The sequence below is a fragment of the Marmota marmota genome, unplaced genomic scaffold (assembly GCF_001458135.2).
Source record: "Marmota marmota marmota unplaced genomic scaffold, marMar, whole genome shotgun sequence".
Lineage (NCBI taxonomy): Eukaryota > Metazoa > Chordata > Mammalia > Rodentia > Sciuridae > Marmota > Marmota marmota.
This window is the reverse complement of record NW_026000130.1, coordinates 7,245,312-7,272,577: the sequence shown is the minus strand read 5'-3', so window position 1 is coordinate 7,272,577 and position 27,266 is coordinate 7,245,312. Positions and strand designations below refer to the sequence as shown.

The 27,266-nt window shown below is 48.7% G+C and overlaps 2 protein-coding genes across 6 annotated transcripts in view; both read left to right on the top strand.

Moving 5' to 3' along the window:
• The first annotated feature begins 3,398 nt into the window (after positions 1 to 3,398).
• Mmp11 (matrix metallopeptidase 11) lies at positions 3,399 to 13,425 on the top strand. 4 transcript variants are annotated; one of them, XM_048785060.1, is made up of 9 exons: positions 3,439 to 3,560; positions 6,441 to 6,647; positions 8,247 to 8,482; positions 9,262 to 9,508; positions 9,588 to 9,721; positions 9,865 to 10,106; positions 10,202 to 10,418; positions 11,255 to 11,512; positions 12,509 to 13,425. In XM_048785060.1, the coding sequence occupies exons 3-9, from the start codon at positions 8,413 to 8,415 to the stop codon at positions 12,640 to 12,642; spliced, it is 1,302 nt and encodes a 433-aa protein (XP_048641017.1). In that variant the 5' UTR covers positions 3,439 to 3,560; positions 6,441 to 6,647; positions 8,247 to 8,412; the 3' UTR covers positions 12,643 to 13,425. The 4 variants fall into 4 exon arrangements, with proteins under 4 accessions (XP_048641018.1, XP_048641016.1, XP_015355819.1 ...); XM_048785059.1 differs by lacking the exon at positions 6,441 to 6,647 and having other exon boundaries at positions 3,402 to 3,560; positions 9,365 to 9,508; positions 11,393 to 11,512; XM_015500333.2 differs by lacking the exon at positions 6,441 to 6,647 and having other exon boundaries at positions 3,404 to 3,560; positions 9,365 to 9,508.
• A 1,150-nt stretch (positions 13,426 to 14,575) lies between these two features.
• Smarcb1 (SWI/SNF related, matrix associated, actin dependent regulator of chromatin, subfamily b, member 1) overlaps positions 14,576 to 27,266 on the top strand; it is a 32,449-nt gene continuing 19,758 nt past the window's right edge. Inside the window, exons 1-5 of one of the 2 annotated variants that reach the window (XM_015500335.2) lie at positions 14,576 to 14,855; positions 18,485 to 18,596; positions 20,282 to 20,411; positions 23,526 to 23,663; positions 26,042 to 26,169. In XM_015500335.2, coding sequence (XP_015355821.1) covers positions 14,763 to 14,855; positions 18,485 to 18,596; positions 20,282 to 20,411; positions 23,526 to 23,663; positions 26,042 to 26,169 — 601 coding nt within the window. In that variant the 5' untranslated portion in view covers positions 14,576 to 14,762. Of the gene's footprint in view, positions 14,856 to 18,484; positions 18,624 to 20,281; positions 20,412 to 23,525; positions 23,664 to 26,041; positions 26,170 to 27,266 lie in introns of both variants that reach the window. The other variant, XM_015500334.2, reaches the window with a different exon arrangement.

Here is a 27,266-nt window from a genome sequence, read left to right as displayed (position 1 = left end):
AAGGAGAGGCTGCTCCCTCCCTGCGCCTGATCCCAGTTATGAAAGCTGTAGGAACACAAGCCAAAGTCGCAAACCACCAAGGGCTTAAGCAGGGCGACAGGGCCAGGAAGGTATGGCTCACCCCTGTAATCCCAGCGACTCGCGAGGCTGAGGATCGCAAGTTCCCGGCCAGTCTCAGCAACTTATCGGGCCGGGCCGTAAGCAACTTAGCGAGACCCTATTTCAAAATTTAAAAAAATAAAAAATGTCTGGAGCTGTATGTAGCTCAGTGGTAAAGCGCCCCTGGGTTCAATCCCCGGTACCAAAACCCAAAACAAAAAAAAATACTGCGGAGAGCAGGGAATGAAGTTGGGGTTGTGAAAGGGGACGCGAACTCTAGTTCTGGCTGAATTCCCTGTCCCTGCTCGCCATACAAGGTTGGCTGACCGTCACGTGGCCTCGGGGTTAGGAGTGGAGGTGAGCCGAGGACTGCAGAAATCTGTCCCCAGAACTCCCACTAGGGGGCGTACCGATACTTTTTGACTCTTCCAGCGCCCGCAACCTCTAGCAGTGTTGTCCTCGCACTCACCCACCCCGCCCGTCCGGGTGCTAGGAGGCTCTGCTACGCGACTGTTAATCCCGGCTGGTCCCCTGGGATCTTGACCCCACCGATTCAGCGCCAGACACTGATAGCATTCACGCGACATTCAAGTAATGTGTCCGTCCTAAAGGCTGTGACCAGAGTGCAAAGACATGTTTACTTGGCTAAGGGTCAAACCAAGTACACGAATTATGAATGTTTAATTTTGAAAATTATATATTTTCATATGTATCAGAAAATGTATTGATTCAATTCATGAATTCAATTCAAATACAGATGTTTGAATCCTGAGATCTAAAGATTTTAGCATCTTTGTTTCAGGCCAAGGTGAAGCCAGAGGCCTAGATTTAGAAGGCTTTCCAACCCATCAGGAACTCGAGGTTTTTATGGTCTTTCCTAGGTGACTTTGCTGTGGTCATATTATGACCCTTAGTTGGAGGCAGGGAGAACCCTGAATTCTTTCCCCTCCCTTTTCATTGTCTGGTGTGCCAGCAGAGGCCACCTGAAATCAGGAAATCACCAAGAACAAAAGCATCCAGGAGATGGGTGAAGAGCTGAGATCCCTCTATGAATAAGAGGGACCAGGGGCAAAGACAAACAGCTAGCTGAGTTGGATCTAGCCCTACCTGGTCCCACTCAGCTAAATGCAGGCGGAGCTGTTCCCAGCCACACATACTGTATGTGAAAGTCATGCAGGTTCCTATGTTCTTAACATTTACTTCTTTCAACCATCCTCTGCAGCAGAGCCCTCCCCTGCCAGGTCTTCAGTTTTCTTCTCTCTGAAGTAAAAGTTACCATCTACCTCCAGGGTAGGCTTCCCAGTAAGATGACCATGGCACTCAAGGCCATTTTAAGATAGTTTCACAAATGAATGTTTAATTTTGAAAATTATGTATTTTCATGTGTATCAGAAAACGTATTGATTCAATTCATGAATTCTTGAATTGCTGACACTGAAACAAGCATTGAAATGTCTACCTCTAAAAAGTAAGTCACTTTCTAAGTAAAATGAGCCAGACTCCAAAAATCAAGGGTCCGATGTTTTTTCTCATATGCAAAAGGTGGAGTACATGGGGTGGGGAGAGGATGTTGAACATCATAAAGATAGAAGGAAGATCAATGGAATAGAAGAAGAAAATAGAGAAGGAGGAGGGATGGGAAAAGGCAGGAAATGCAGAATGAATTTTACAAAATTATGTACATGTATAAATATACCACAGTGAATTCCACCTTTATATTTATCTATAAAGCACCAATCAAAAATAAACAAATGAGCTGGGTGTGGAGGTGCATACCTGTAATCCCAGTGTCTCTGGAGGCTGAGGCTGAAGGGTCATGAATTTGAAGTCAGCCTCAGCAAAAGCAAGGCACTAAGCAACTCAGTGAGACCCTGTCTCTAAATAGAGTACAAAATAGGGCTGGGGACATGGCTTAGTGGTCCAGTGCCCCTGAGTTCAATCCTCGGTACCTCAAAAAAATTTTTTTAAAAAAATGAATGAGTGAAAGGAAGACCAGTAGAGGGAAGGGAGGAGGGGCAAGGAGGCACCAGGAACTGAAATGAGTAAACCAAATTTCATGCTTATATGATTTTTGTCAAAATTAACCCAACTATTATGTATAACTATATGCACTAATAAAAAATTAAATTAAAAAGTGAATCACTTTAAAGGAAAAGATTGGCAGTCTAGGTAGTTAACTCTCACTTCTGTCTTGCCCCTACTCCCCCTCTAGGGGTCTCTGTGGAGTCTTTCTAGAGAAGCTGTGAAGTGCACCCCACCCCCATTTCTTGGTCCAAGCTTATATTACATCACCTTGCAGCAGCTCAGGGCCCTGCCTGACAGGATGGGAGGAAGCCACTGCCTACATCTGGACTCTGCAGGGTTGCCCATGATGGGGAAGACTACCTGTTGCAGTGGGGAGGCCCTTCTTCATTACAGGGCAGGAGTGGGCACCCTCTTGCAATTGAGGATGAGACCTGAGGATCCTTTCCAGCATGTGGACGCTACCCCATCCTTTGATTCTTACTTTTCTCCTTCATGTCTGAAATGGCTGGCTCTGAGATTCACAGGGACCTGTTGAGCCCTAACCAGCAGACAGCCCAGGACCCCAGTCACCTACTCAGATACCCTCCTATAGCCTTCTTACAGCTTACTCTCCCCAGCTGACCAGCTAGAGGGTCTCCTGACCCTCCACTCGCCTTCTGGCATAGAAAAGCCTGGCCCTTCCCTCACAGAGCCTCAGTTTCCTCATCTATAAATTATCTCTGATCTGTTCCAAGGTGAGGGACTGGCCAGTCTCTGCCATATGCCTGTTTCCCCCAGGACACTTTTTAATAGCCCTTTCTTCACAGTAGCTATTGTGCCATCTTCCAGAAGGAAGGGGGTGGAGATGTCTCTAAGGGATAGGACAATTTGCCCATGGGCAAGAACACCTGTCACAGACAGGTTAGAGGTTAGGCCACCATTGAGACTCCGCCTAATGATGAGTCTTTAAAGGTGGGGGTAAGTCTTGGGAGGAGTGAATCTCAACCCTCTCAGACTCTATTAGGTCTGAGGCTCTGGACGCCCTGTCCCACACAGCAAGGTCCCACACAGCCCAGAGCAGCACTGGCTGGCCAGGGTTACCCAGCACCAGACTTCCGAGGGCTGGAGCTGGGGCCGCTCCAGAACCGGACTCTAGTCTCCAGGCTCCGATCCCTGCCGGTCTAGCCCCTCCGGATCTACCTCCCCCACCCAGGCTGCTGCGACAGGGAAAGTTTAGAACAAAAGGCAGCGGGGGCGGGCCGGGCTGGGGCGGACTCGAGGCGGGACAGAGGCTATAAGGGGCGGTGGCCCGGCGCGGCCCAGCAGGCCCAGCAGCCCCGGGGCGGATGGCACGGGCCGCCGGGTACCGAGGCGCGGACCCACGCGCGCTCCTGTTCCCGCTACTGCTGCTGCTGCTGCTTTTGCCGCCGCCGCTGCTGGCCCGGGCCAAGCCGCTGGTGAGTGCCCGTCACTGGCCTGCTGCTCATCCCCAAGGGAAGACCAGGCACGCGATGGGCTCACCGGCCGAGCTGGACTCATGGGGGCGCCCCGGGTGGGCTGGGGCAGCCGGTACCTGAAACGCCTTCTGGGTCTCCGTGGGTATAATAATGAGCTTCCCGTCCCTAGAGGTATGCAAGTGGAACCTGCGCCGGGATCGCTCAGGCTGGAGGGGCGGGAGTCGGCGCTGGATTCACGCCCCCTCCCAGCTTGGCGACCTGCTCCCAGCCGCGAATGCTGGGGTGTGTGTTGGGAGAGCAGCAAAGGGAGTGGTTAGAGGGCCCCCTATTCATTCCAGGGACAAAGCCAGCAGGTCTCAGGCAGTTGTCAGCTTCCAGGTGTGTGGCCACTGAAAGCGGGCCTGCAGGTGTGCAGTGGAAGGAAGATACTGAAAGAGTTGGGGAGGGGAGAGACTTCTCTGGGGAAAATGGAGTGTGAGCCTGGAGAAGATGCCTCCCTCTGGTCACCTGCATGAGGCAGGTTTGGGAGAATTAGAAGTGCAGCGTGTGTGATCTTTCAATGGGGGTCAGCAAGAAAGGGGTACCATGAGTGATTGAGATCCTCAGAGAGTAATGGATGGGGAGAAAATGGAAAAGTATGAAACATGTGTTTGGGAGAGGAGAAGAAAATCCAGGTAAGAAAGCAAAGCTGTGTAAAGAAAGTGGTGGTGGTGTGTGTGGGGTGGGGGGAACAGGCAGGGCTTAGAGCCAGAGTCTGGACCACTTCAGACCCACAGGGCCCTGGGTATCTGGTCTACTCGCTGGGCAGCTGAGGCATCCAGATAGCTTGGCCAGAGATAAGAGCAGGAGGATGTGACAGGCAGGCATCCTGGGATTTAAGGCTTTGTCCAGCCACATTGGCTGTGCCTGGGCCAGTCTTGCCTGGTGCTGGCTATGAGAGTGGAAGGGCATGGAAAGATGGGGTACAATGGGTAGAGGGCAAATCTATCTGGAGATCTTGCATCTTCCCCAGCCCTCCTCCGTCCCCTGGGTAGCAACTGAACCTATGAGTTCAAGAATTGGAGAGATTTGAACCATGTGATCCTGAGTGAGTCCTCTTCCCCTTCAGAACCTCACCCGCTCTATCTGTAATGGGGAAGGGGGTAGGAGGGGTAATAGTGCCTACTATTGAGGATTAAATGAGGTAATGTCAGGCACACTGAAGCCACTCTGTCACCTGTAACTGTCACTGTGATGTTTATGCAGGGGGTAGCATTGGGGTTGGGGGCCAGGTGGAGTCTGAGCTGGGTTGTTGTCTATTGCTACTGACATACTTGGAGCATTTGGGGTCACCTCCAATGTGTTTATCCCTAGGCTGCCTTCAACAGGGCCAGGAGATTTCTGTAAATATTTATCTATCCCTGTTCCCAGCTTTCAGGGCTGATTAAAGCCCTGTCTGCAACTTAGTGGGACAAAGCTGCCTACCTTCCTAAAACCAGCAGAGAGGTGAGAAGATGGCCCATTAGGCAGAAGCAAAAAGAAGACAATCCTGCCTGTCAAGTGGCTGTGTGCCGTAGGCAGGTTGCTTGGCCTCTGGGACCCTCAGATGGGTCTGATGTTTCAGAGAATGGCCTGATATGCTTTCCTGTCTTCCTCACAGTGTAACACAGTGCTCTCTTCTCGAAATCACCTCTTACTAACAGCAGAAAACATAGCTGTGCTTAATTAAACCAATTAGAAAGCAAACTGGGGTCAAACTGGTTTCCTAGTCTGGGGTCCTCCCTTATCTCCCCTCCACCATTTTGTGGATTAGAAGTTGACCAGGCACTGTCCTTGAGTCTCTAAGCTCCACCAGAAGACTGGGTCAGCCAAGAAATTCCTTGAGTGTGTCTCAGGCTGTGGGTTGGTGGCTGTTAGAACAGAGAAGGGTGGGGCAGAGTGAGCCAAGCACCTAGCACAGGGAAGCCCAAAGGAGCTAAGAATGAGGGAATGCACTAGAAGCAGAAATTTCTCAGGTATGTGGGTTTGGGAGATAAGCCAAGAGCTGGGGGTAGGAGTTGGAAGTACTGGAAGGGAGAAGACATGAGTCCCGGTCTGAGACCAGCTCTTGCCTGACTTGCTTTGTGACTCTGAAAAAAAAAGACCTTGACCTCTCTGGGCTCTGTTTCATCTTCCAAGAAAAGAGGTAAGGGCTGGTCCCCAAACTCCCCAAGGCTGTAGATAAGGCTGCAAGTGGTCTGTGCCCACTAATAATACACCTTATGCTGGATCACAATAGTCCTGGGAGGATAGAGAATTTGGGGAGAACAAATTCTCTATCTGAGGGAAGGGCCTCAGAGGCAGAGAATGGGGCCAGATGCTGCAGTGGATATTACAGAAGGATGTCACTTAGCTCTTTGGTGCCATCCCCCATTTGAGGGATGGGGAAGGCTAAAAGAAGACAGTGACTGTTTAGGGTTGTCTGACCATGGTCTTGGTTCCTCATGAGAGAAGGAGTGGAAGGAACAGGGTATATGGGGTATATATATCAATTATTGTCCCTCTCTTCATGACTAGCTATACCAGGCTTCACTGGGCAGCAGAGGAGAGAGATTTCTAGCATAAACCGAGCTGACAGGCTGAACTCTCAGGTTGTTAGAGGTTCTCAGGGAGGGCCGCCATACCCTGCTAGGGTTGACAGAAAGAATCTGTTTCTCCCCTAGATAGGCCAAATAGGAGCAGGTCCTTGCAGCTAGTCACACAGACTGGGGTCCACATTTTCAGGGTGAGACCTTGGATTTGGATTCATGCCCATCTTAGAGTAGAGTGGAAGATTCAATGAGTAGAAGATTCAATGAGCCCATATGCAGAGTGCCTGGGAAATAGCAAGTACTTAATAATTTTCCATTTTTCTGTTACTAGGTGAGGCCAGCCAGGGTTCCTCCTCCAGGGGACAGATGATTCAACCCTCAAGAACAAAGCAGACAGCAAGGGAGGGAGGCCAATTGAGAGCACAGAAGGTCCACTCCCTGCCAGCTATTATCTAAGCAAGCTGCTCCATCTCCTTGTTTGAGAAATGGGGATGATGACAGTGGAGTTGATAAGAGTTCCATCAGGGACTAAGAGCAGGTCAGTGTAGCTATAAGCAGGGTACTGGTCCACCACAGTATTAACAGTAAGTCCAGAATTAACTTATTAACAGTAAGTCCAGAATCAGGCGAGACCTACCACTTTGGCTGTACTGTACAAGGTAAATAAGTTCAAAACTTAATTTAACTTATTATTAATTGCTCACATCTAAAGTAGCTCCAAGTACCCCGGATGGTTCAGAAGGGCCTTTTTTTGATGCAGTGTCCTTGGGAGTTGAATCCTCAGCTCTGGAATGAGGAGCTTGAAAGGCTGGTACCCTGATCAGAGCTCTGGGTGCCTGGAGTGTGGGAGAGCTGCCAGAGGCTGAGGCTGAAGGCGGAGACTGAGTGGTCAGGCTCCCACCCCAAATATGGCTGTGGGGAGGCTGCAGCTGCTTCAGTCAGACAGGCCCAGACCAGACAGGTGCTGAACGTCTCAGTAAACAACACAGCTTCATCCTCTCCTCCAGCCCAGGAAGTAGACCTGTTTTTTGCGCAGTGTTTTGGAGCCAGGCCCTGGCCTTTGGCCTGGGACACCAAGGTCTTCATTTAGCCACCATGCCCTTGCTAGGTGACCTTGCAGGGTCTCCCAGCCTCTCTGAGTTTCTGCTTTTCTCATGCATGAGAACTGTGACTTCTGCAATGGGGACTCTCAGAGGGTGAGAGGATGCAGCTCAGGTCAAAATTGCCATCTGTGGTCCTGGGGGTTTGGCACAGATGGGACTGGATATCTCGTATCCGGCTGCTTCCACCCTCCCTGCATGAAACGGGTAGGCAGATCACATATCTAGCTCGCACTGTGTGCCTAAACCTGGCAGAGTGTGAACAAAACCATCTCTGCTAGGAATCAGATGTCAGGGGGGCTGGGAATATAGCTCAGTGATAAAGCATATGAATGTGAGACACTGAATTCAATCTCCAACACACCCAGCAAAAAAAAAAAAAGGAAATAAGTCCTCAGTTACCAGGTACCAGGCCTCTGGTGAGTACTCAATATCCATCATCTTATTTCACCTTTAGATCAACCCTGGAGAGGGGATTATGACCCCATTTGTCAGGTAAACAAATAAAGGCCACAGTGCAAGGATGCTGGGAGAGAGAGGAGGGGACATCCTGGGCATCCTGTTATTTGCATAACAGGACAAGGTGTGTGTCTTTGCTCAATTAACACCAGAAGAAAGGGAGATAGCAATCAGTTTGCTCAGTGAGGAAAGAGCATTGGGGGAAGCAGAAGGAGTTTGCCTAATATTTCCTAGAAGCTTTTTGGTTCTATTCCAGGTGTAAATGGAGATTGCAGTTAGGGGCTCACAGGCTCATGGTCCCCCAAATTTAGTGTGCCCCATCCAGACTTCACTGACCTGAGCAGGGATTGGTGACAGGCAGCCCAGGGCTCTCCAGGAAGGGAGGATGAGAAAGCTTGATGCCTTGGAACAAGATGTCAGGGCCAAAGGACCCTGCTCTATGCCAACACCCCTCCCAGCCCTCACTCTTCACACTGTGCACAGATGCTGTACACTACTGTGCTGATGAGCCTCACCTTTAGCTATGGGCCATGAGGACTATGGTCTGACCTGGCTCTTGCATCCTCTTTCTTGCCCAGGATACCTACCACCACCACCACCACCCTGTGAGAAGAGGGCCGCAGATTCAGCATGCAGCTCTGCCTAGTAGCCTGGCACCTGCCCTGGCCACTCAGGAGGCCTTCCCACCTGCCAATAGCCCCAGACCTCCTCGCTGTGGTGTGCCTGACCCACCAGATGGGCTGAATGCCCGTAATCGACAGAAGCGCTTTGTGTTGTCTGGAGGACGCTGGGAGAAGACAGACCTCACCTACAGGTAGAGGCCAGAGGCCACCAGAGCAGGACTTTGTGTCCATATGAGAACCTATCATCCTGCTTCACAAGACACACACAGGACTAGATCTACATAGTTAACAAATTTGTTTACCCATTGACCCCAGTCATCCTTGGACCAAAACTCTTTTGACACTCCAGTTCAGACACACACACAGTCTGACACCCTCCCATTGAACAGGGGGTGGGTCATCTGTCATCCCCCCAAAGAATCTCAGCACATGCCTGGGATGGGTGTTCAGTCTCCCAGGCAGGCTTTACTGGGGACTGTAAAGGCCAGGCCTGAGACTCCATGGTGAATGAGACAGAGTCACAGCCTGGTCCTCCCTGGGAGGTGGTTATTCAAATCTACCCTCATAATTTAGGCCTCATACAGGTGGAAAACATGGTGAGCAGGGACAGTAATAGAAGGCTCCTCAATGGGTGATATGGAAGGCCTCTGGGCAGGTGATAGTGGGCTGAGATTTAGCCTGAGAGAGAATGATCTAGTGACATACAGCATTAGAGCCGAGATTGTGGAGGCCTTGGGTACTCCCTGGGTGGGGAACTGGGAACCAAGACAGGGCTTAAAAGCCCAGGGTCTCCCCCATAGTGAGTAGCATTGGCAGGTCTTGGGATTCTCATTTTTTGTATTATTTCTACCAAATGTAGAAACCTGTATATATCTAAGTACTCACAAACCCATACAAAGATGTACCCACATGGCCAGGGAGACCAGATGGTTGCACCTAAGGCTCAGAGCATACCTGGCTTTCAACCTAGAGTACACCCACCCCCTGAGCATCCAGGGGCAACTCTCCGCTCCTCAGGCATCAGGAGCTTCTCTGCCCCAGGCCCAGGCCCAGGCCCCTCCACCTCCCCCCAGGATCCTCCGGTTCCCATGGCAGCTGGTACGGGAGCAGGTACGGCAGACTGTGGCGGAGGCCCTACAGGTATGGAGTGAGGTGACGCCACTTACCTTCACTGAGGTTCATGAGGGCCATGCTGACATCATGATTGACTTCACCAGGTGAGTATGCAGCATAGGACCCCTGAGGGGAAAAACCCTACTTCCAGCAGCCACTGACTCTATCCCCACCCACCCACAGGTACTGGCATGGGGACAACTTGCCATTTGATGGGCCTGGAGGTATCCTGGCCCATGCCTTCTTCCCCAAAACTCACCGAGAAGGGGATGTCCACTTCGACTATGATGAGACCTGGACTATTGGGGACAACCAGGGTATGGGCTGGAGACCCGTTTTCCAGATGGAACAAGTGGAGACCAGAGAGAATGGGCACCTACCATGGACCCAAGCTCAGGTCTAGAGCTTTGGTAACTGGTGATTGAAGGTGGGGGATTACTAATCTACCTCCCTTTTCCAGGCACTGACCTGCTACAAGTGGCAGCTCATGAATTTGGCCATGTGCTGGGGCTGCAACACACAACAGCAGCTAAAGCCCTTATGTCCCCTTTCTACACCTTCCGCTACCCACTGAGCCTCAGCCCAGATGACCGTAGGGGCATCCAGCACCTATATGGCCAGCCCCGGCGGGCCTCCACCTCCCAGGCCTCAGCTCTAGGTCCCCGGCCTGGGATAGACACCAATGAGATTGCACCAGTGGAGGTGAGACTGAGGAGGGTGGAAAGTCAGGAGTGAGACCCCGCTAGCCTCTGAAGCTCCAGTATGACCTCTTTTCTGATCCCTCTATTTCGCCCCAGCCGGAAGTTCCACCTGATGCCTGTGAGGCCTCCTTTGATGCAGTCTCCACCATCCGGGGAGAGCTTTTTTTCTTTAAGGCAGGCTTTGTGTGGAGGCTGCGCAGTGGCCGACTGCAGCCTGGGTACCCTGCATTGGCTTCTCGCCACTGGCAGGGACTACCAAGCCCTGTGGATGCTGCCTTTGAGGATGCTCAGGGCCACATTTGGTTCTTCCAAGGTGAGTATGGATTGGGAGTCAGCTCAAGTGACCTCCTATCATCAGGAATGTCATGGCCAAGGGTAGCAACAGACAGTTCCTCAGAGACATAATTGGTAGGGAGATGATGCCCAGAAGACTCAGGGCCAAGAGATAGCATGGATCACTCATCAAGCATAGCTGGGAGGCTCCCAAAGAAGGTAGCTATTGAGATCAGAATAGCATTGAAAGTTATTGCACATGCACGTTGGTGCACTCGACCCTCAAAGTGACCTTATGAGGTGGAATTCTAGGGATGGGGCCTCTGGAATGCTTACATGATGAAGTGACTCACTTGAGAGCACAGCTTGAAAAAGGCAGAGGAAGAATTTGATCCAGGTCTGGTGACTCTGAAGCCCATGCTTTCAGCTTTCAACTTTCAACTAGCAGAGATGAGAGCCTGGAGTATTCCAGGTGGCAGGATTTCATAAACAAAAGCACAGAATGGGAAACTCTATGTGGGTTCCTAGACAGCCAGGACCTGCTGTGACAGGGCTGGGTCCCAGGGAGTGGTCAACAGGCATTTGTGACAGGCAACTAAATGCTAGGGGATACAGCAGGAACCCAGGTAGCCCTCTGCTGAGTAGAATAACCTTCCCCATGTGCTCTTTTAAAGACTCTTCACTGCCCTACTTATCTCAGCTGGGTTCCAACATCCCCCTGAGGCTGGGAATGCTGAGCAGATATAATTGGCTCATATATTTTATGGAAAAGGAAACTGAGTCTGGGAGAGTCTGTGGTGGTGACCTAGAAGGTACACAGTGGTTGGGCGTGGTCACAGTAGCTTGATAGCTCCTTGCAGCTTTCCCTCTCTGCAGGTGCTCAGTACTGGGTATATGATGGTGAGAAGCCTGTCCTGGGTCCTGCACCCCTCTCAGAGCTGGGCCTGGTGGGGTCCCCAATCCATGCTGCCTTGGTCTGGGGTACTGAGAAGAACAAGATCTACTTCTTCCGAGGTGGGGACTACTGGCGTTTCCATCCCAACATTCGGCGTGTGGACAGTCCTGTGCCACGTCGGGCCACTGATTGGCGAGGGGTGCCTTCTGAGATTGACGCTGCCTTCCAGGATGCTGATGGTGTGTTGTGGGTAGGATAGCTGGTGGGAGGTGGGTGCAGCAGTTGCATCCCCCATCTGGTGGCAGTTAAACCTCGTCACACCCACTTCAAGAGGCCCAGCTCTTTATAACAGGTCCTCTGTCTCCCCACATCTTACCCCCTCCTGGTGGCCAGCCATTGCTAGACCCTGTGTTGCAAATGAAGAGACTGAGTACCAGAGCGGTGCAAGGACTTGCCCAGATCCTTTGGTCACAGTTAGTAAACAAGGGAGAGGATTTAGCCCAGTGGTAGAGCACTTACCTGTGGTAAGCAAGTCCTGGGTTTGATCCCCAACACTGCAAAATGAATGAATGAATGATCACTGTACACTGAGGACTATGAATGCTCTAAGCATAACACCAAGCTCCTTCCGTGTCTCTTGCAATGCTCAGATGAGCCCTCTCATGTAACACCTCTTATGAACCCACTTTTCAGAGAGGCTCATGCAATGAGGTCCCTAACCAGGGCCACTCAGATAGACAGTGTAGAGCCAGCACTCCAATCCTACCACTGGGAAACTTTCGGTAGAGGACTAGAACCAGTTTGGAACTCAAAATCTAGTACTATCTCACTTGACTGCCCTCTCTTTGCTTCTTTGCTCCCCCAATTTGGGACCCAGTGGGAGAGCTGTTGGGTTAGCCTCAGGCTCTGGGACTCCAGCATGTCTCTGTGTAGTCTGGTTGGCAGGTGTGGAAGTAAGATGACCAGGTAAGTGAGAGGAGAAGGAAAGGTAGGAATTGGGTTCTAAGACTCCTTGCACCTGTCAGGCTGGACTAGACTCTTGTGTAGCTGGAAGCATTCCCTGGAGAGAAATGAAAGTTCTGAAACTAAAAGACTGGCTCTGGAACCTTCAGGTTTCAAGGAACTTAACAGTATCCAAGGCCTGTCTTCCCCAAGCCCGTACTTGGGCACAGCCTGACAGGCAGGCACAGGGCCCTCTATCCACTTTCCCAGGCCTGATCTTCTTTTCTCTTTAGGCTATGCCTACTTCCTGCGTGGTCGACTCTATTGGAAGTTTGATCCTGTGAAGGTGAAGGCTTTGGATGGCTTCCCCCGTCTAGTGGGCCCTGACTTCTTCAGCTGTGCTGAGACTGTCAACACTTTCCGCTGAAGCCCTCAGGGGCTCTGATCCCTGCCAGACCAATACCACTTATATCAGGATATGGACCCACAGCCATCTTTGTGTCTCAGGGCACCAGAATGGGACAGAGCTATGTTTACTCAGGGGGGTGGGATGGGGGTGCAACCACCAAGACAACTGCAGAGAAGCACCATGCGGGTCATGGTCAACTGCCAGCAACTGTCTCAGACTGGGCAAGGAGGCTTTACTTAAAAGTGAGGGAGATCTTGGGGCTGGCCTTGGTCAAACCTGGCTGCCCAGTGTTTTCATCTCTGCCCCTCAGGATAGGACCTTGGCAGAGATGGGGGAACTACAGCATCCTCACTCTATGCCTTCCTGTCAGGCTATGCTCAAGTATGGGAGATGCCTGCAGGGTTCTGGTACTGGAACTGGGGGGTGCTAGGAGCTCTGTGGCTTTCTACCCTGGTCAACCAACTGGGCCTTGGGGCAAGACCCTTTCCTGAGAAATCAGCTCTGGGTACATGCTTGGATCTGGATGCATTCTCGTTGATGAGTCAAGAGATCTGTTCTCCAGGATGCAGGCTAAAAGATCCAGTCAGCTGGGAAGGGGGCTGCTTCCTCCTGGAGACCAGGAGCCTTAGAGGCCCCAACATACCTCAATTCTATCCCTGGCCGGGTCGTTCTGAAGCCCTCATCCAAATACTGGTATCCTCCAAAGCCATGTAAATGTGTGTACAGTGTACAAAGGTTTTTTGTTTGTTTCCTTTTTTTTTTTACTAAGGACTGTCATTAAACAGGATTGTTTTCTAATTACCTACCTGCTCTCTTTGTGACGGTGTTCCTTTGGGTTGGCCTTGTCTTCGGAGTCAGGATTGAAACCCCTTTCCCCAAGCCTCCTATCCTTGGGGCTGGGCACAATGCTCAGGGCTCCTTCTGCTCCATTCCTCCATCACTTTTGGAAGAACACCTGCAGTGGCTTCTTAACTAGTTCCTCGCTTCCCCACTGACCCCTGCAGTTCATGCTCCAAAGTGGCCGTCCTTTTATCTAATCATGCCACAACCCACTCCTATTCTAAAATACTTTAGTTCCCACTGCTGTGAAAACACAGAACAAAACGTAGTTATCATGGCCCTTCCCAGTTTTCCTGCATCTCCTTTCACTGTTTTCCAGTCCCACTTGTCTTCCTCATAGTAGTACCCTATTACAGCTGCAATTTTATTAGACTGAACTGTATAAAATCGTCACTAGTGGGCTGTTTTTGACTTCATGCCATTACTGCTGTATGGTTGCTGTGACACTTTCTTAGTGTTGCCCCCACTCCCTTTAGGCTATAAGTGCTACAGGACAGAGCCCCAGGGCAGGGCTGGACTTGTTGTAAGAACAAAGCACACAGCAAAGGAAGGAATGAAGGTGTACCCACCCCCCTCCAACGTTCATCTAATGCACCAGCCAAACCAAATAACACCTGGGTCTTTGAATATTGCCAAACTCCAAAGCCTTTGCCCAACCCAGCCCCCACCCATTGTTGCCATTCTGCCCATCCCCGAAGCCAAAGGAACAGCTGTGGGTATGAACTGGGATATCTATTCCTATAATCCTTCTTATCTGCTTAGCTGCACTGTGTTTCTGGATGCGGAAACCGAGGTTCCGGCCTGGGGTCACAAAACATGAGGGCCTCTCAGGTTTCCAGATGTAGCTGTCTTCCTCCGGGTCTTCAGGCCTCACTTCCTTTCTTCACCCCTGGGCTGAATGCCAGTCCTGGCTGTGAGACTGGGAAAGCCACCGCCTGACTCAGGCCCTCAGTGGCTATTTCGGTCCATGAGAAGCCTTCATCGCACAAGACTTGGGAAACATCCTAGAATGGAAAAGAAACTGGTAGTGGTTCCTTTAAGGATTTTGCGGGAACGCGCCTGATCTTTTGTTTGGGCGGCGGCGCGCGCGTCAGCGTCAACGCCCGCGCTTGCGCACTAAGGGAGGCCTGGTCGTCTTCTGTGGCGGCAGCTTAGGAGCCCGGTGGTGGCGCGAGCGCCTGCCCGGCCCTCCCTTCCCCTCCTGGCCCCGGTTCCCCTCGGTTCGGCGCGCCCCGGCCCCACCCCAGCCTATCTGATCCTTCACATCTCGGCTCCGGCCGCTCGCCTCCGCCGCCGCAATGATGATGATGGCACTGAGCAAGACCTTCGGGCAGAAGCCCGTCAAGTTCCAGCTGGAGGACGACGGCGAATTCTACATGATCGGCTCTGAGGTAGCCCGCGGCGCGTTCTTGCCCTCCCCGGCCCCGGTCCCGCGGGAGCCCCGGGGCGGGTCTGTGCGCCGGGAGCGCGCGTCACCATTCATCGCGGCGGCGGCGGCGGGCGGGCGGGCGCGTGCTTGGGGCTGCGGGGCGTGGTCTGGTGGGCGTGGCCGGGCCGGCCCCTACTTGATCTGGGTTTACTTACCCATTTCAGTCGTCTCGGACGCTATCTGCTGCCAGGGCTTAAGATACCACCGGACTTGCGCTAAGTTGGTACAGCTCCAGCCCGACGCAAAGGAATGGGATCTTATGTTAGCCCTTGTGGCTCCTGGGGGCGGAGTGGCTGCACTACTGCCTTTGAACCTTCTGAGATGTTGGAAACCTCAGGGGCACTCCCTCCCGTTGCTCCAGGCAAAGTCCTGAAATCTGGGGTGGTGAACCTGAGACTTAGAAAAGGCCCATCCCCTTTGTCTTCATTTCCTCTGAGGTGGGTGGTGGAGGTGTTTTGGCCTTTGTTTATCTGAAGAAACTGATTGGGAGAAGGATGTTTGCTTTGGGGTGGATAAGGCCCCAGTGCTTGGAATTGGATCTTTCAGCTATTGAAGCAGTTGATACGTTGATTATCTGTGAACTGATCCTGAATTATTACAAGGGAAAAATCTTAAGGATTCTTTAATCCTTAACTAGAAGTGGCAGGGCTTTGTTGAATCAGCTGGACGACTGACTTTAGGAAAACCCTACAAATGGCCCATCAGTGGGGGTTTGTACTGAGTATATATATATATTTTTGCAGCTAGCCCTGTTCTTTTAGATCTCACAGCAGTCCTCAGCTATTTGATTTTCCTTTAAAAAAAATTAAAATGGGGGGCCTCCCCATGTTGCTCTGGCTGGCCTAGAGCTCAATATCCTTCTGCCTCAGCCATCACAGTAGCTGGGATTAGATATGCAGTACCATGCCCACCTCTTTATATTCTTTTTTGTTTTTAAATTGTAGATTAAAAAAATCATATGAGCAAATATCAAGCAGTAGAGTCTCTTGTGTAAGGAGGTAAGTGCCAACTCTGGAGAGCTAAAGTCATTACAGAATGCCAAGGGTTACCTCTCCTTGCAGTGGTTTTCAGTATCACACACCAACATTTCATTCATGTTGTTACTTTTTTTTTTTGACAATTGAACAGTGTGATGAATGAAGCCTCATACTGGTCACGCCAAGGTTTTTAGGACACCCCCATGATTCCTGTTATTGCTGTATCAAGTTATTGTTGTCTCATCAGAACTTTAGTGTTTCCACTTTTCACCAGTTTTTTAATAAAACAAAAAGAGCAGGATGCAATAAACTTTACATGTTGTCACTTTAAATGCTGTTGTTCCAGGAAGAATGTTCTGAGGACATGGAGTCATGTCTATCCATCTCCCACGGTTTAGAATGGTCCTCAGCAGTGAGTAGGTATCTGTATAAATGCAGGGTGTAAAAGGCAGTTGAGGAGTTTCAGTGTGTGATATTGGGCAGGTTGTTTTAAAGAAACCTATACCTGATCTAATGAATGAAAAAGGAATCTGTTTGGCCTGGACTCTGAGAGGATGGTACCTTTTTTGGGTATTAGGGATTGAACCCAGGGACGCTTAACCACTGAGCTATATCTTCAGCCCTTTTTATATTTTTATGTTGAGACAGGGTCTTGCTAAATTGCTTAGGGCCTGAGCCACTAGGATTACAGCTGTGCGCCACCTCACTTGGTAGAGGGTAGTACTTTTGAAAGGAAAGTTCTCATTTTTTTTGATGGAGCAATTGAGAAGCAGCACGTGGCAAGGTGGGAAGAAAACCCCTGGAGGCTTAGGTTCAGCCCTTCCGTCTGTCTTTGGGGATCCAACCTAGGGCTTTGTGCATGCTAAGCACATGCTCTACCACCAAGCTCTGTCCTCAGCTGATATCTTCGTTCTCACATGTATAATGAAATGTTTAGACTAGATGGTCTCTAAGAATCAACCCCAAATGCATTTTAGGTTCTAGAAGGCTGACTTCAGTCTTCTCATTTAGCCCCTTCCCACCTGGTCTTTTCTGTTAAGTGAGAATAATCATCCTGAGACCCAAATGGAGAGGCAGTTTACTCTCTTGGACCCAGCTTAACAGTCACCAGGTCTTTGGAGTTGAGGGAAGGGTTTAGGTAATAGCACTATTTTCCAGTAGATCCTGCAATATTAGTCCTTCACCTTGGAAAACAGGCACTATATTCAGAGTGGTAGGCTGGCCAGAGCAATACAGATGGTGCCTCTGTGTGACATTGTGGAGCTGTCATCAAAGAGTATCTGCAGTCATTATGAGTATGTGTCACTGTTTTCCCACCTTCTATAGGCAGCTAGATATACCAAGCCAGAAGCATAGAGCTAGAGAACTCTAAGAAATCAAGTCCAGCATCTTCATTTTACATTTAAGGATTCTGAATTCAGAGAGGGCAAAGCCTGGTTCAGGGCAAAGCCAGGAAGGCAAACCTCAGTATCCTAAGTTTTGAAGGGACCTTGGAAGGTGTGTAGGGTCTGAGAGTCCTGCAGAACTTTCAAGGCAATCATGGTAGCCAGTATTGTCAACATATTTTCAAAAATCTAATGGAAACTGTACTTTTACCCTTGGATGGTAACAATATGCATGCCAGATAGCAACAAGATGTCTGTGTTCTCTGTCTGGCACTGAGGGACTCACTGTGTCTTTGTCTTTCTCTTCTTATGATGTTTAGGAGCCTTGGTTGTTGATCTTCCCTTTATGAAACATGGAGATATGCACTTTTACTAAATATATACTATTCTGGGTAGATAGAATGGGAGAAATATAGAAGTGCACCTTTGTAGGGCAAGTTCAGAGTTGCTAAGCATATAAGTCTAGGATGCAGTTGAAACTAGCACCTGGTACTCCATCTGTGGCTGTCTTCTACAATGTGACTCTGAAGCAACTGTTTCTGAAAAGTTGAGACTATGGGGTATCTTTATACAAACTTTAGGACTAGCTTTCTTTTCATGAAAAAAGTTACTTTCTATATAGTACAAACTGAAGCTATTGTTTGAGGAAGTAATGATTTATGTGGCAGCCTGGTGATTGTCAATAAGTGATTTTTAACTCTTTGGAAAATTCTTTTGGTATCCTCAGTTTGGGCTTTGTTACTAAACAAAGCAACACAGGCCATGGGGAAATTACCGTGCATCTGTCTAAAATTAAAAGACTTTTCAGTGTTTATTACATCATAAAAATATCAAAGTCTGCTTCTTAAGATAAAAGAAGGTCAAAGAAGCTTTGCGTTTATGGAAAGTGCCAGAGATCCTTATTCTAAAATCAAATCACCATGAGCTTCTTGCTAAACTCTGGGGTCTTCTTACTAAGCTCTGGGGGCCTCCCTTGTAGACATCTGGTCAGACCCTTCGGAACTTGATTCTGTTGTCAGAATGCACAGATGCAGGCCAGATGTGCACTGCTGTTGAACCCTTGATGTCAGCAGAATGTGTTTTATTGTTGCTGAAAGCCTGGCGCCTGGGGTCCACCTGAAGGCCTGTTTGTTGGACACTCAATCCAACAGATCCTCTGCATACCAGGACCCTCCCCTTCTACATGGAGATGTGACCCTCATAATGAGCCTTCTTGCTTTACCTCATAGGTGGGAAACTACCTCCGTATGTTCCGAGGTTCTCTGTACAAGAGATACCCCTCACTCTGGAGGCGACTAGCCACTGTGGAAGAGAGGAAGAAAATAGTTGCATCGTCACATGGTAAAAAAACAAAACCTAACACTAAGGGTGCGTCTTCACGAGGGTTTGTAAACCTGTTTCAAAACCACTCGCTTATGTCATGAAGATAAAACGTTTTCACTCCAGTGTCTTCACTGCAGCCTTGACCTTAGCCAAGCAGGAGCATCCCAGGGGCAGGGCTGCCCTGTAAGCACACATGCAGCTCAGGTGAGAGTGCAGCTCAGAGAGCTATTGGTTATCCATTGTCAGGTATTTTCAGCTGGGCCAGTGGGGGTTGAGGACCAGGGCTGGGACAGTAGCAGGTGCTGTGAAGACATGTTGGTTTCAAAACGTTTTAGGAATGCTGCGATGCTCTGTCATCTGCCGTGGGCGTGTTGCCATAGTCATCCTCCATGCAGCCCTAGTGGTGGGTGGTGGCCCCAGCCCCCACTCCCCTCTGAGGCTTTCACTGCTTGCCTCCCAGAGCACATCCATCCATAGCACTTCATTCCCCCAACAGCCAGTGTGCTAAGCTCATGTGCATGTCCCTGCTCAATGTGGCCTGCCATGTGCCTATTGCTTACTAGGTGAGCTGCCTGACACTAGTGAAAGTAGCATGCTTCAGGCCATGGCAGCTCTGTGTAGGGCAAATATGCTCTTTAGCCATTCTGAGGGCTTCATTGGAAGACATATCCACAGGGACACTGGATGCAGTGTGCCATGTGACAAAACTGCTTCCCGTTTGGCAATGGTGCCTTGTAGAGAGCTGCCCTGAGCCTGAGAATGTGTGTGTGTGTGTGTGTGTGTGTGTGTGTGTGTGTGTGTGTTGCTTTGCAGTCTGTCTTGTTTGGTTGCATCTGTAAGTACTGCTGTGGTTTTGCCCGCTGTGGGCAAACTCAGGGTTCTTTTAACGCAGGAGCCGGAGCTGCTTTATATTTGCTGTTATAACATTTCCACTCATTTGCTTAAAATGGTTTTTCCTCTGTGTTCCTTCTGCCCCAAGTGGAGCATCAGTCACTAATGCAGTGACTTCCTAGCTTTGCTTTTCCCTCGGCAAGTCCCTGGTGAAATCTTGGTGATGCTTCTGCTTTGTGCTTTGGACATACCTTCTCTATAACCAATTGATTCCAGGAGAAACCAGCTTGGGCCCACATACAGGTAGCAGCTCTTGACCAAGGTTCCCTGGAAGAGCTAGAGGTCAAGTTGCCTAGAATCTCTCCTGTTTTCCAGATAGCATGACAACACTTGCTTGGGGACAGAAATTTCTGGTGTGAAGCAGCTCTTCCCAACTCTCTGGGCTCTTGTTTTAAAAGAAAAGTGTTCTTCATCTTTCACTCCATCTCCCCACCTTGCTTTGTGTTGTGAATTGTGGTGGTGTCAGACCTCTTCCCACTGGGGTGTTATTCTGGAGCCTTCCTGAGTCTATTGTAGCCCTTAGTGCTGCAGCTGCCCCAAGTGCTGTGCTTCCTTTGCCCCTGAGCTAGTGCTCTGGAGAAAATTAGTCTAAATCAATCCCAATGGAGGCTTTACTCAGTATGACTTCTAAAAAGAGCCCACCATCCAGATTACCCGTTTGGAAGAGGCCAGTGTTCAGCAGTAGTAAGTTTGACACTTTGCTTTTCCCACCTCCTGCATGTGAGGACCTTGATGTGCTGTCTCCAATTGGCTGGCTGCTGTTTACTGCCACTGCCAGCAGGGTGACCACAGCGGTGTCTTTCCACTTACAGATCATGGATATACCACTCTGGCCACCAGCGTGACTCTGTTAAAAGCCTCAGAGGTGGAAGAGATCCTGGATGGCAATGATGAAAAGTACAAGGCTGTGTCAATCAGCACAGAGCCCCCCACGTACCTCAGGTAATGTACTCCTGACCCAGGTGTACTCCAGGGATACCTGCAGGGATTCTTCTCATACTCAAGAACAGGTTGGGGTGGAGTTGAACTGAAATGTCTTTCACCACTTTATCCACTGAGCATACAATTGTCTAAGTTTCTTCTTTGTCTCTGGATTTCCTAAGAAGCATAGGCTAAATCTTGAATTCTGGAGAGTGGTCAGGAGTGCCTTGAACGAGGGATTCATTTGTCAGAAAAACAGTGGCTCAGATAAACTCACAAAGAAACAATATATTTGAATGTTTAAAAACTTATAATCTTTTCAGAGACAATTAAAAAGGCCGTGTAATTAGAAATTTTGTATGTTGTAATTTAGTCTATACATCCAGATTTATTTAAAAAAATTTTTTTGGATGGTGATGCTGGGATTGAAACCAAGGCCTTTGAGCACATGTTCTACCATTGAACTCCCAACCTCCAATAGATAAATACAGGATGGTTCAGACCTGGAAATACAAGAGGTACACAAACACTGGAAGACTGTTTGTCCTCATGTTTAATATTATTTTTTTGAGTGCTGAGAATTGAATCCAGGCCTTTGTTCAGGCTAAGCACATGCTCTCAGTTATACCTTCATACATTCACTATAATTTTAAAAATTCAAATAAAAAAAACAAAGAATTGGGGCAGGTTTGATAGAACTGGCCACACTTTCATTCTGGAGATAGCTCTAAAGATAAGTATAAATTTTTTTGCAAAGTGTTAAAACATCAAACTTTTTTTTTTTTTTTTTTTGCTGGTTCATTAGTTTCTCCCTGGGAGTTGTCCTAGGGAAATAATTTAAAAGAATAAAATTAATACATAGACCCATTATATGTACAGAGATGTTTTTTGAAGAGTAATGAATAATAATGGAGACTATGGAGCCTTTCAGTGTCCAGCCTTAGGAAGGCCAGGTATTAGAAACTGCAGCCACTTGAATGGACTAGAATGTGACCTTTCCGAGTCATGATTAAATAGACTCTTCAGCCATCTTAGAAGTGGCTCACTTGAGTGAGACATGCAGAATACAAGATTGTACCTACTTATTTTATGCTTTTTTTCTCTCAATAAAAAATGTGCTTATATACACAAAAGCAAAGAACACTAGGGGGAAAAGGATTATTGTTCAGAATTGTATGGTTGTGGAAAATCATTTCTTTGTAGATTTTCTCTCAACTCTGCTATTGAATTGATTCTCCCCAAGAAAAGTGGCATGCATCCAGTCTGGCTAGTTTTGTAGACATGTGCTCGGCAGATTCTTATTCCCTCAAGGGATGTGGTAGGAACATAAAGATGGCTAGACTTTACCAGGAAGTCATAGAAGGAAATTATGTACATATGGACAGCACTTTTAAGTTTGCACAAGTCAGCTGGAAACCTTTTATGGAGTGTAAACAGAGTCTTGATGATCATGTCATCTGAGGACCAGCTGAGTGAGTAGAATCCTCTTAGCCTGGAGGTCAAGATAAACAGGGGTAAGAGATGTCAGAGGTTCAAGGGAAGCAGCTTTGACTGGCTCCACACTATTCAGTCAGCTTGACAAGGGGCCTGTCAGCCTCCCCACCCCATCACTGGACAGTTTGGCAGAGGCGGAATGCCCTCTCATGGGGCCTCTGGGAAGATCTTGCATGAGGAGTAAGGTTAGAGTTCATGACTTAGATTCTCACATTCTGTGTATGACTAAGTCTGTTTTTTTATATTTGTTATGTCTGTGATGTGTAACATCGTTTGCATTGTCTAGTTAAGCTGACTGGGTACTGTAAATTTCTCCCTGCTGCCACCCACACTCAAGGGGTGATCCCAAACCTCAGCATTGGGAGTATAAGTGGCCACAGCTTTAGAAAAAAAAAACAACAGTTAAAGGACCCAGGGCCAAGGCAGGCCTGGCTACTGTCTTTGCCCTTCATCACCCACGGGAAGGAAAAAGGCTTATGTGTTACTTTCCCCAGATTGCTCCTTGAGAATGCTGTCAAGTGGTTGTCACCACTTTTTCTGAACAGAAAGTTATTGCAGGAGTCATTTGTGCAGATATAAAGGTGTTAGTAGGGATATAAAGGTGAATGACAAACTCATTGCTCTCTTGTTGCTCACCTTTTTGCCAGGGAAGATGAATACACAAAGAACCTGAGTGCTCTTATCTGTCCAGAACTTCAGTGTAAAACAGTTTTGGGGATTTTCTCAGTCATAAAAGTACCTGGAATTCAGAGAAAAGAATGAGTCCTTCATGGGACATGGGTTATTTAAATTACCTTGGGTGTCACTTTGTAAAAGGTGTTCACCAATCCATCTTTTCACCTCCACTGCTCTGGAAGCTCAGGAGCCAGAAGACTTGCCAAGTTCATCTCAGGATGCCTGGCACGTCTTAAGTCATGGTCTGTTGGGCATGGTGGCACAAGTCTGTGGTGCCACTTACTTGGAAGGCTGAGGCAGGAGGCCGAGGTGGGAGGATCTTTTGAGCCTGGGAGGGCCAGCTGGTGCTACATGAGTGAGACTGTCTTTAAAAAAAAAAAAAAAAAAATCACAGTCTAATGATATCTCTCCCTTTTAACCCTGAGGACTTTTAGCCATGTGCTGGGTAAGTCAGTTTCTCACAAAACTCTTTTTTTTTTTTTTTTTCCTCACAAAACTCTTGAGACCCTGTGATGGGGTATCTCTGTCCAGCCTCTACCACTCCTTTGAAAGCTCATAGAGCTGTTATCCCTACTGTTTTCCTTAAACACCCTTTCCTCCCCACAATGAACCCCTCCATGACTCAGTGTTTAAAGCTCCTCTGCAGCATCCACTCCTCTGGAAAGCGTTCATTCCCATAATTAAGGACATGCTTCTGTGGGAGCCAAGCCTAGCATGTAGCCATTGCTATGGGTTAGCACCAACTCATGCTCTGGACCATGTCTAATGCTCCTTTGCACCCTTCCCCGCTGTACAATGCTAGTGAGAGCCTGAGGAACAGAGCCCTGTAGAGTCAGGGTGTACAGGCATCCTTCATAGGTGGGAGCCTAGCAGCAGTGTAGTAGGCGTCCACGAGTAGAGGACTGGTGAACAGAATTAGTCTCCTAGTCTTACAGGGCTGGGGTGCTTTTTCCTGTGTCTCTCCAGGGAACAGAAGGCCAAGAGGAACAGCCAGTGGGTGCCCACCCTGCCCAACAGCTCCCATCATCTGGATGCTGTGCCATGTTCCACCACAATCAACAGGAACCGCATGGGCCGGGACAAGAAGAGAACTTTCCCCCTTTGGTGAGGAAATGCTGCCATGTAGATTCCATGTCTGTTCCTCAGCGACTTTCAGTCCCCTTTCCAGAGAATACTATGCTGTGACATTGTGTTTTTCCCATCATGCTACATTACTGCCTCCTCCTCCTTGAGAGACTATTTTTCCCTGACTCCCAGGACTTGTCCCTGGCTTTCCTCAGTCTCCCTGGCTCTGCCTGTTTTGATTCTTTCACTTTTTTCCTCCTCATTTCTCCAGTATCTCAGGCGTCTTCCCAGGGGTTCAGTCCTTTCCTCTGCCCTCCATTTTTTACGAGCTGGCCACTGCCAGTCTGTTGTCCATATGACTCTCACTATATCAGTTCCCTGTGACTGCTAGAACTAACCACCATTAACTGGGTGATTTAAAGCAGCACAGGTTCTATTCTTTTGCAGTTCTGTAAGCCAAGAATCTAAAATCATTTCACTAGGCCAAAATCAAGGTTTGGGCAGAGCTGTGTTCCCTTTGGAGATTCTAGCGGCAAATCTGTTCCTCGTCTCTTCTGGCTCTGGTGGTGATCATTTCTTGGCTTATGGCCACATCACTTCAGTCCTTGCCTCCTTGGTCACATGGCCTCTCCCTTTGTGTGTGTGAAAGGTCCCTCTGTTTCTTCTTAGAAGGACACTGATATAATATAGGACCCAGCTGGATAATCTCTCAGGGTCCTTCACTTAGTCACATTTGCAGTCTCCTTTTTTGGGCCCACATGAGGTAATGGTCACAGGTTTTAGAGATTAGAACATAGATATCTTGGGGAACATTTTGCAGGCTTCTATCCCCATTTTTGTCTCAGAGGCCCAGACCTCCCTGACCACCACCCTTCCTTCTGTCCTTAGCCAGGCACTTGGTAACTGCAAACTTCTCTATTGTGAGATTTGGTGTCCATCTTTCCCCTTGCTCAGGCCAAAAGCCTTGCATTCTTTCTCTTCTCCTTCCTTTTTCTCACACCACAAGTCTAGTCTTTGCAGATTATTTGCACAAACCCCTGAGTTTCTGGAATTGGGCCACCCTTGGCCAGCTTCCTCTCAGGTCTCATGGGAATTTGCAGCAGCCTCTCCTTGTCTCCTCGTTTTGCATTTTGAACTCTGCAGTCATCATGGGCCTCTGCTTGGACAAATTTTATTGCCACTCAAAGAATCCTCCAGACTCCCAATCACACTCAGAGCAGAGGCATGAGTTCACCACCACCAGCCAGGCCAGCAGAGGCCTGGCCTGGTAGTGGTGGTGCTACTGTGCTGTGCTCTGCATCACTCACCCTGCCTCAGAACCATCGACCTCCTTGTTGCTCTCAAATGGCCCAGGACTGTGTCTTACACTTTATTCTGCTGGAGCTCACTTTTAGCAGCATCTGCAAGGCTCATCCTTACCCCACTCATCCTCCCTTTTCCCCCATTCCCTTCTTTTTTCTTTCTTTCCTACCTTCCTTCACTTCTCCCTCCCTTCCTCTCCCTTCCTTCCCATTTCATACTTGAGTGTCATCTCCCCCTTGCAAGTGGGCACTCCTCTCTCCAGCATTCCTACCCGTTTCCCTGTCTGTGTTCCCCAGAGCACTCATCCCTGGCAATTGGGAGTGTTTTCCTCATTGGTCTGTCATCTGTTTCCCTAGCTCTCTGAAGGCAGTTCACAGTCTGAGAGGAAGAAGACAACTGAGGCTTCCGCTCTATCCTGTCACCAACATGCCTGCACTGTCTTTTCCCTCTTTATCTTCCTAAAGTACATCAGTTTCTTCCTCAGAATCTTTCTGGAACTCCCTCAGGGCAAGAGCCAGATTTCGCATCCTGAGATGGAGAACTGTCATCACTTTGACACCCATCAGCTTTGTGGTGTTCTCCAGGACCACTCTCCCATGTGATCTCTCTCTACCTTCAGCAGTCTGTTTGCTGCTCCCTTTGCAGTTCATCCATTTTCCTGTCTCTTGGCCTTTCCTTGGGTATTTCCTCGTCTGGAAATGCCCTTCTTCTTTCCCATAGTTTTCTTTGAATGTTCTATTTGGGGCTTAAATATTCCATTAGAGTACATCTAGACCTTGTTCCACTTTCAGAGTCAGCAGCTTCCTGTCCCTTCCCTGTGCATCCATGAAGTGTGCATCTCTACCCTGTTGCAGCATTATCTGCAGACAGGCAGATACTTGTCATTTATGGCCCCTCCAGTCTCTATTCGATTCTGGCCTTGGGACCTCTGCTGGACTCACTCATCTGTGCTGCCTCAGTGTTAAGTGAAGGTCCTTATAAGAAGTAGTCTTTCCCCTTCAACCCATTTACAATGATCCAGCAGTACAGAGGAAAGCAAAAACTCACATGCTTGGGGCCACAGGCACAGGGATGCATAATTTCCTGGCTGACTGCTGCTGCCATTTCACTTTCAGCTTTGATGACCACGACCCAGCTGTAATCCATGAGAATGCATCCCAGCCTGAGGTACTGGTGCCCATCCGGCTGGACATGGAGATCGATGGGCAGAAGCTGCGGGATGCTTTTACTTGGAACATGAATGGTATGTGGGTGGTTGATTTGGGCAGGACCTTATGTGCAAATAACTCCTTTTACCACCAGCTGCTGTTTGGTGGATTTTGGACCTGACATTTAGAGCATTGGGGCATAGTTCTTAAGGGTGTGGACTCTGGGTTCATCCTGGTTCTGCCACAGTACTCTATTCCTGTGGGCTAGGCATGTGTCTTAGGCTGTTTTCTGTTGCTATAACAAACTACCTGAGAGTGGGTAATTTATAGAGAAAAAGATATTTACTTTGGCTCATGGTTCTGGAGGCTGGTGTGTCTGAGATCAGGCAATTATAACCTGTCAGCTTCTAGTGAGTGCCTCATGCTGTTTCAACTCATGGCAGTACAGGGGGAGGTGTGTGAGAGAGACAAAGCAAGGGGTGGACTTGCTTTAAAACAATCCACTCTTGTATTAATTAAACCAATCCCACAGTGGTGAGAACTCACTGGAAAAAGCCATTCATCCATTGGTAAGATCTCTAACTCTGTGACCCAAGCACCTCCCACTAGGGCCAACCTACCAACCCTACTGCATTGAGGACCAAGCCTCAACATGAGTTTTGGTGAGCATAAACCATATTCAGATTGTAGCAGTATATGAGCTTCAAGCTTCTTCACCAGGTGAGCTTGAGTGGTTAAAGGGCCCTGGCAGGGCAGACTGCCAGTCCCCAAATGACAAAGATGCTGCTCAAACAGGGTTTAGACACCTGGCCCTTCCCATACCTTCCCTTCATCCCTGTTCACCACCCTCTTTGACAAAGCACATGTGTGTTCTCATGCCTCTCCCCTCACCTCTTCAGACGTCTTTAAGTTGGTTCTGCTATTTCAACAAAACTCTTGGTATAAATATAAACAGGTTAAGAGGAAATATGCCCTAGAGTGTTTAGGGTGCTTCTCCCATTTGAGAAGGAGGATTCTGTATGTGTTTACTTTCTTCTTTATATTTTTTCTAAATTTGTCAGACTTTTTTGTTGTTTCCTTGTGATGCTGGGGACCAAACCTGGGACTTCATGTATGCTAGGAAAATGTTCTACCACTGAGCTAAATCCCAACCCTTCTGTCAGATGTTTTAAAATAATCATATTACATATAT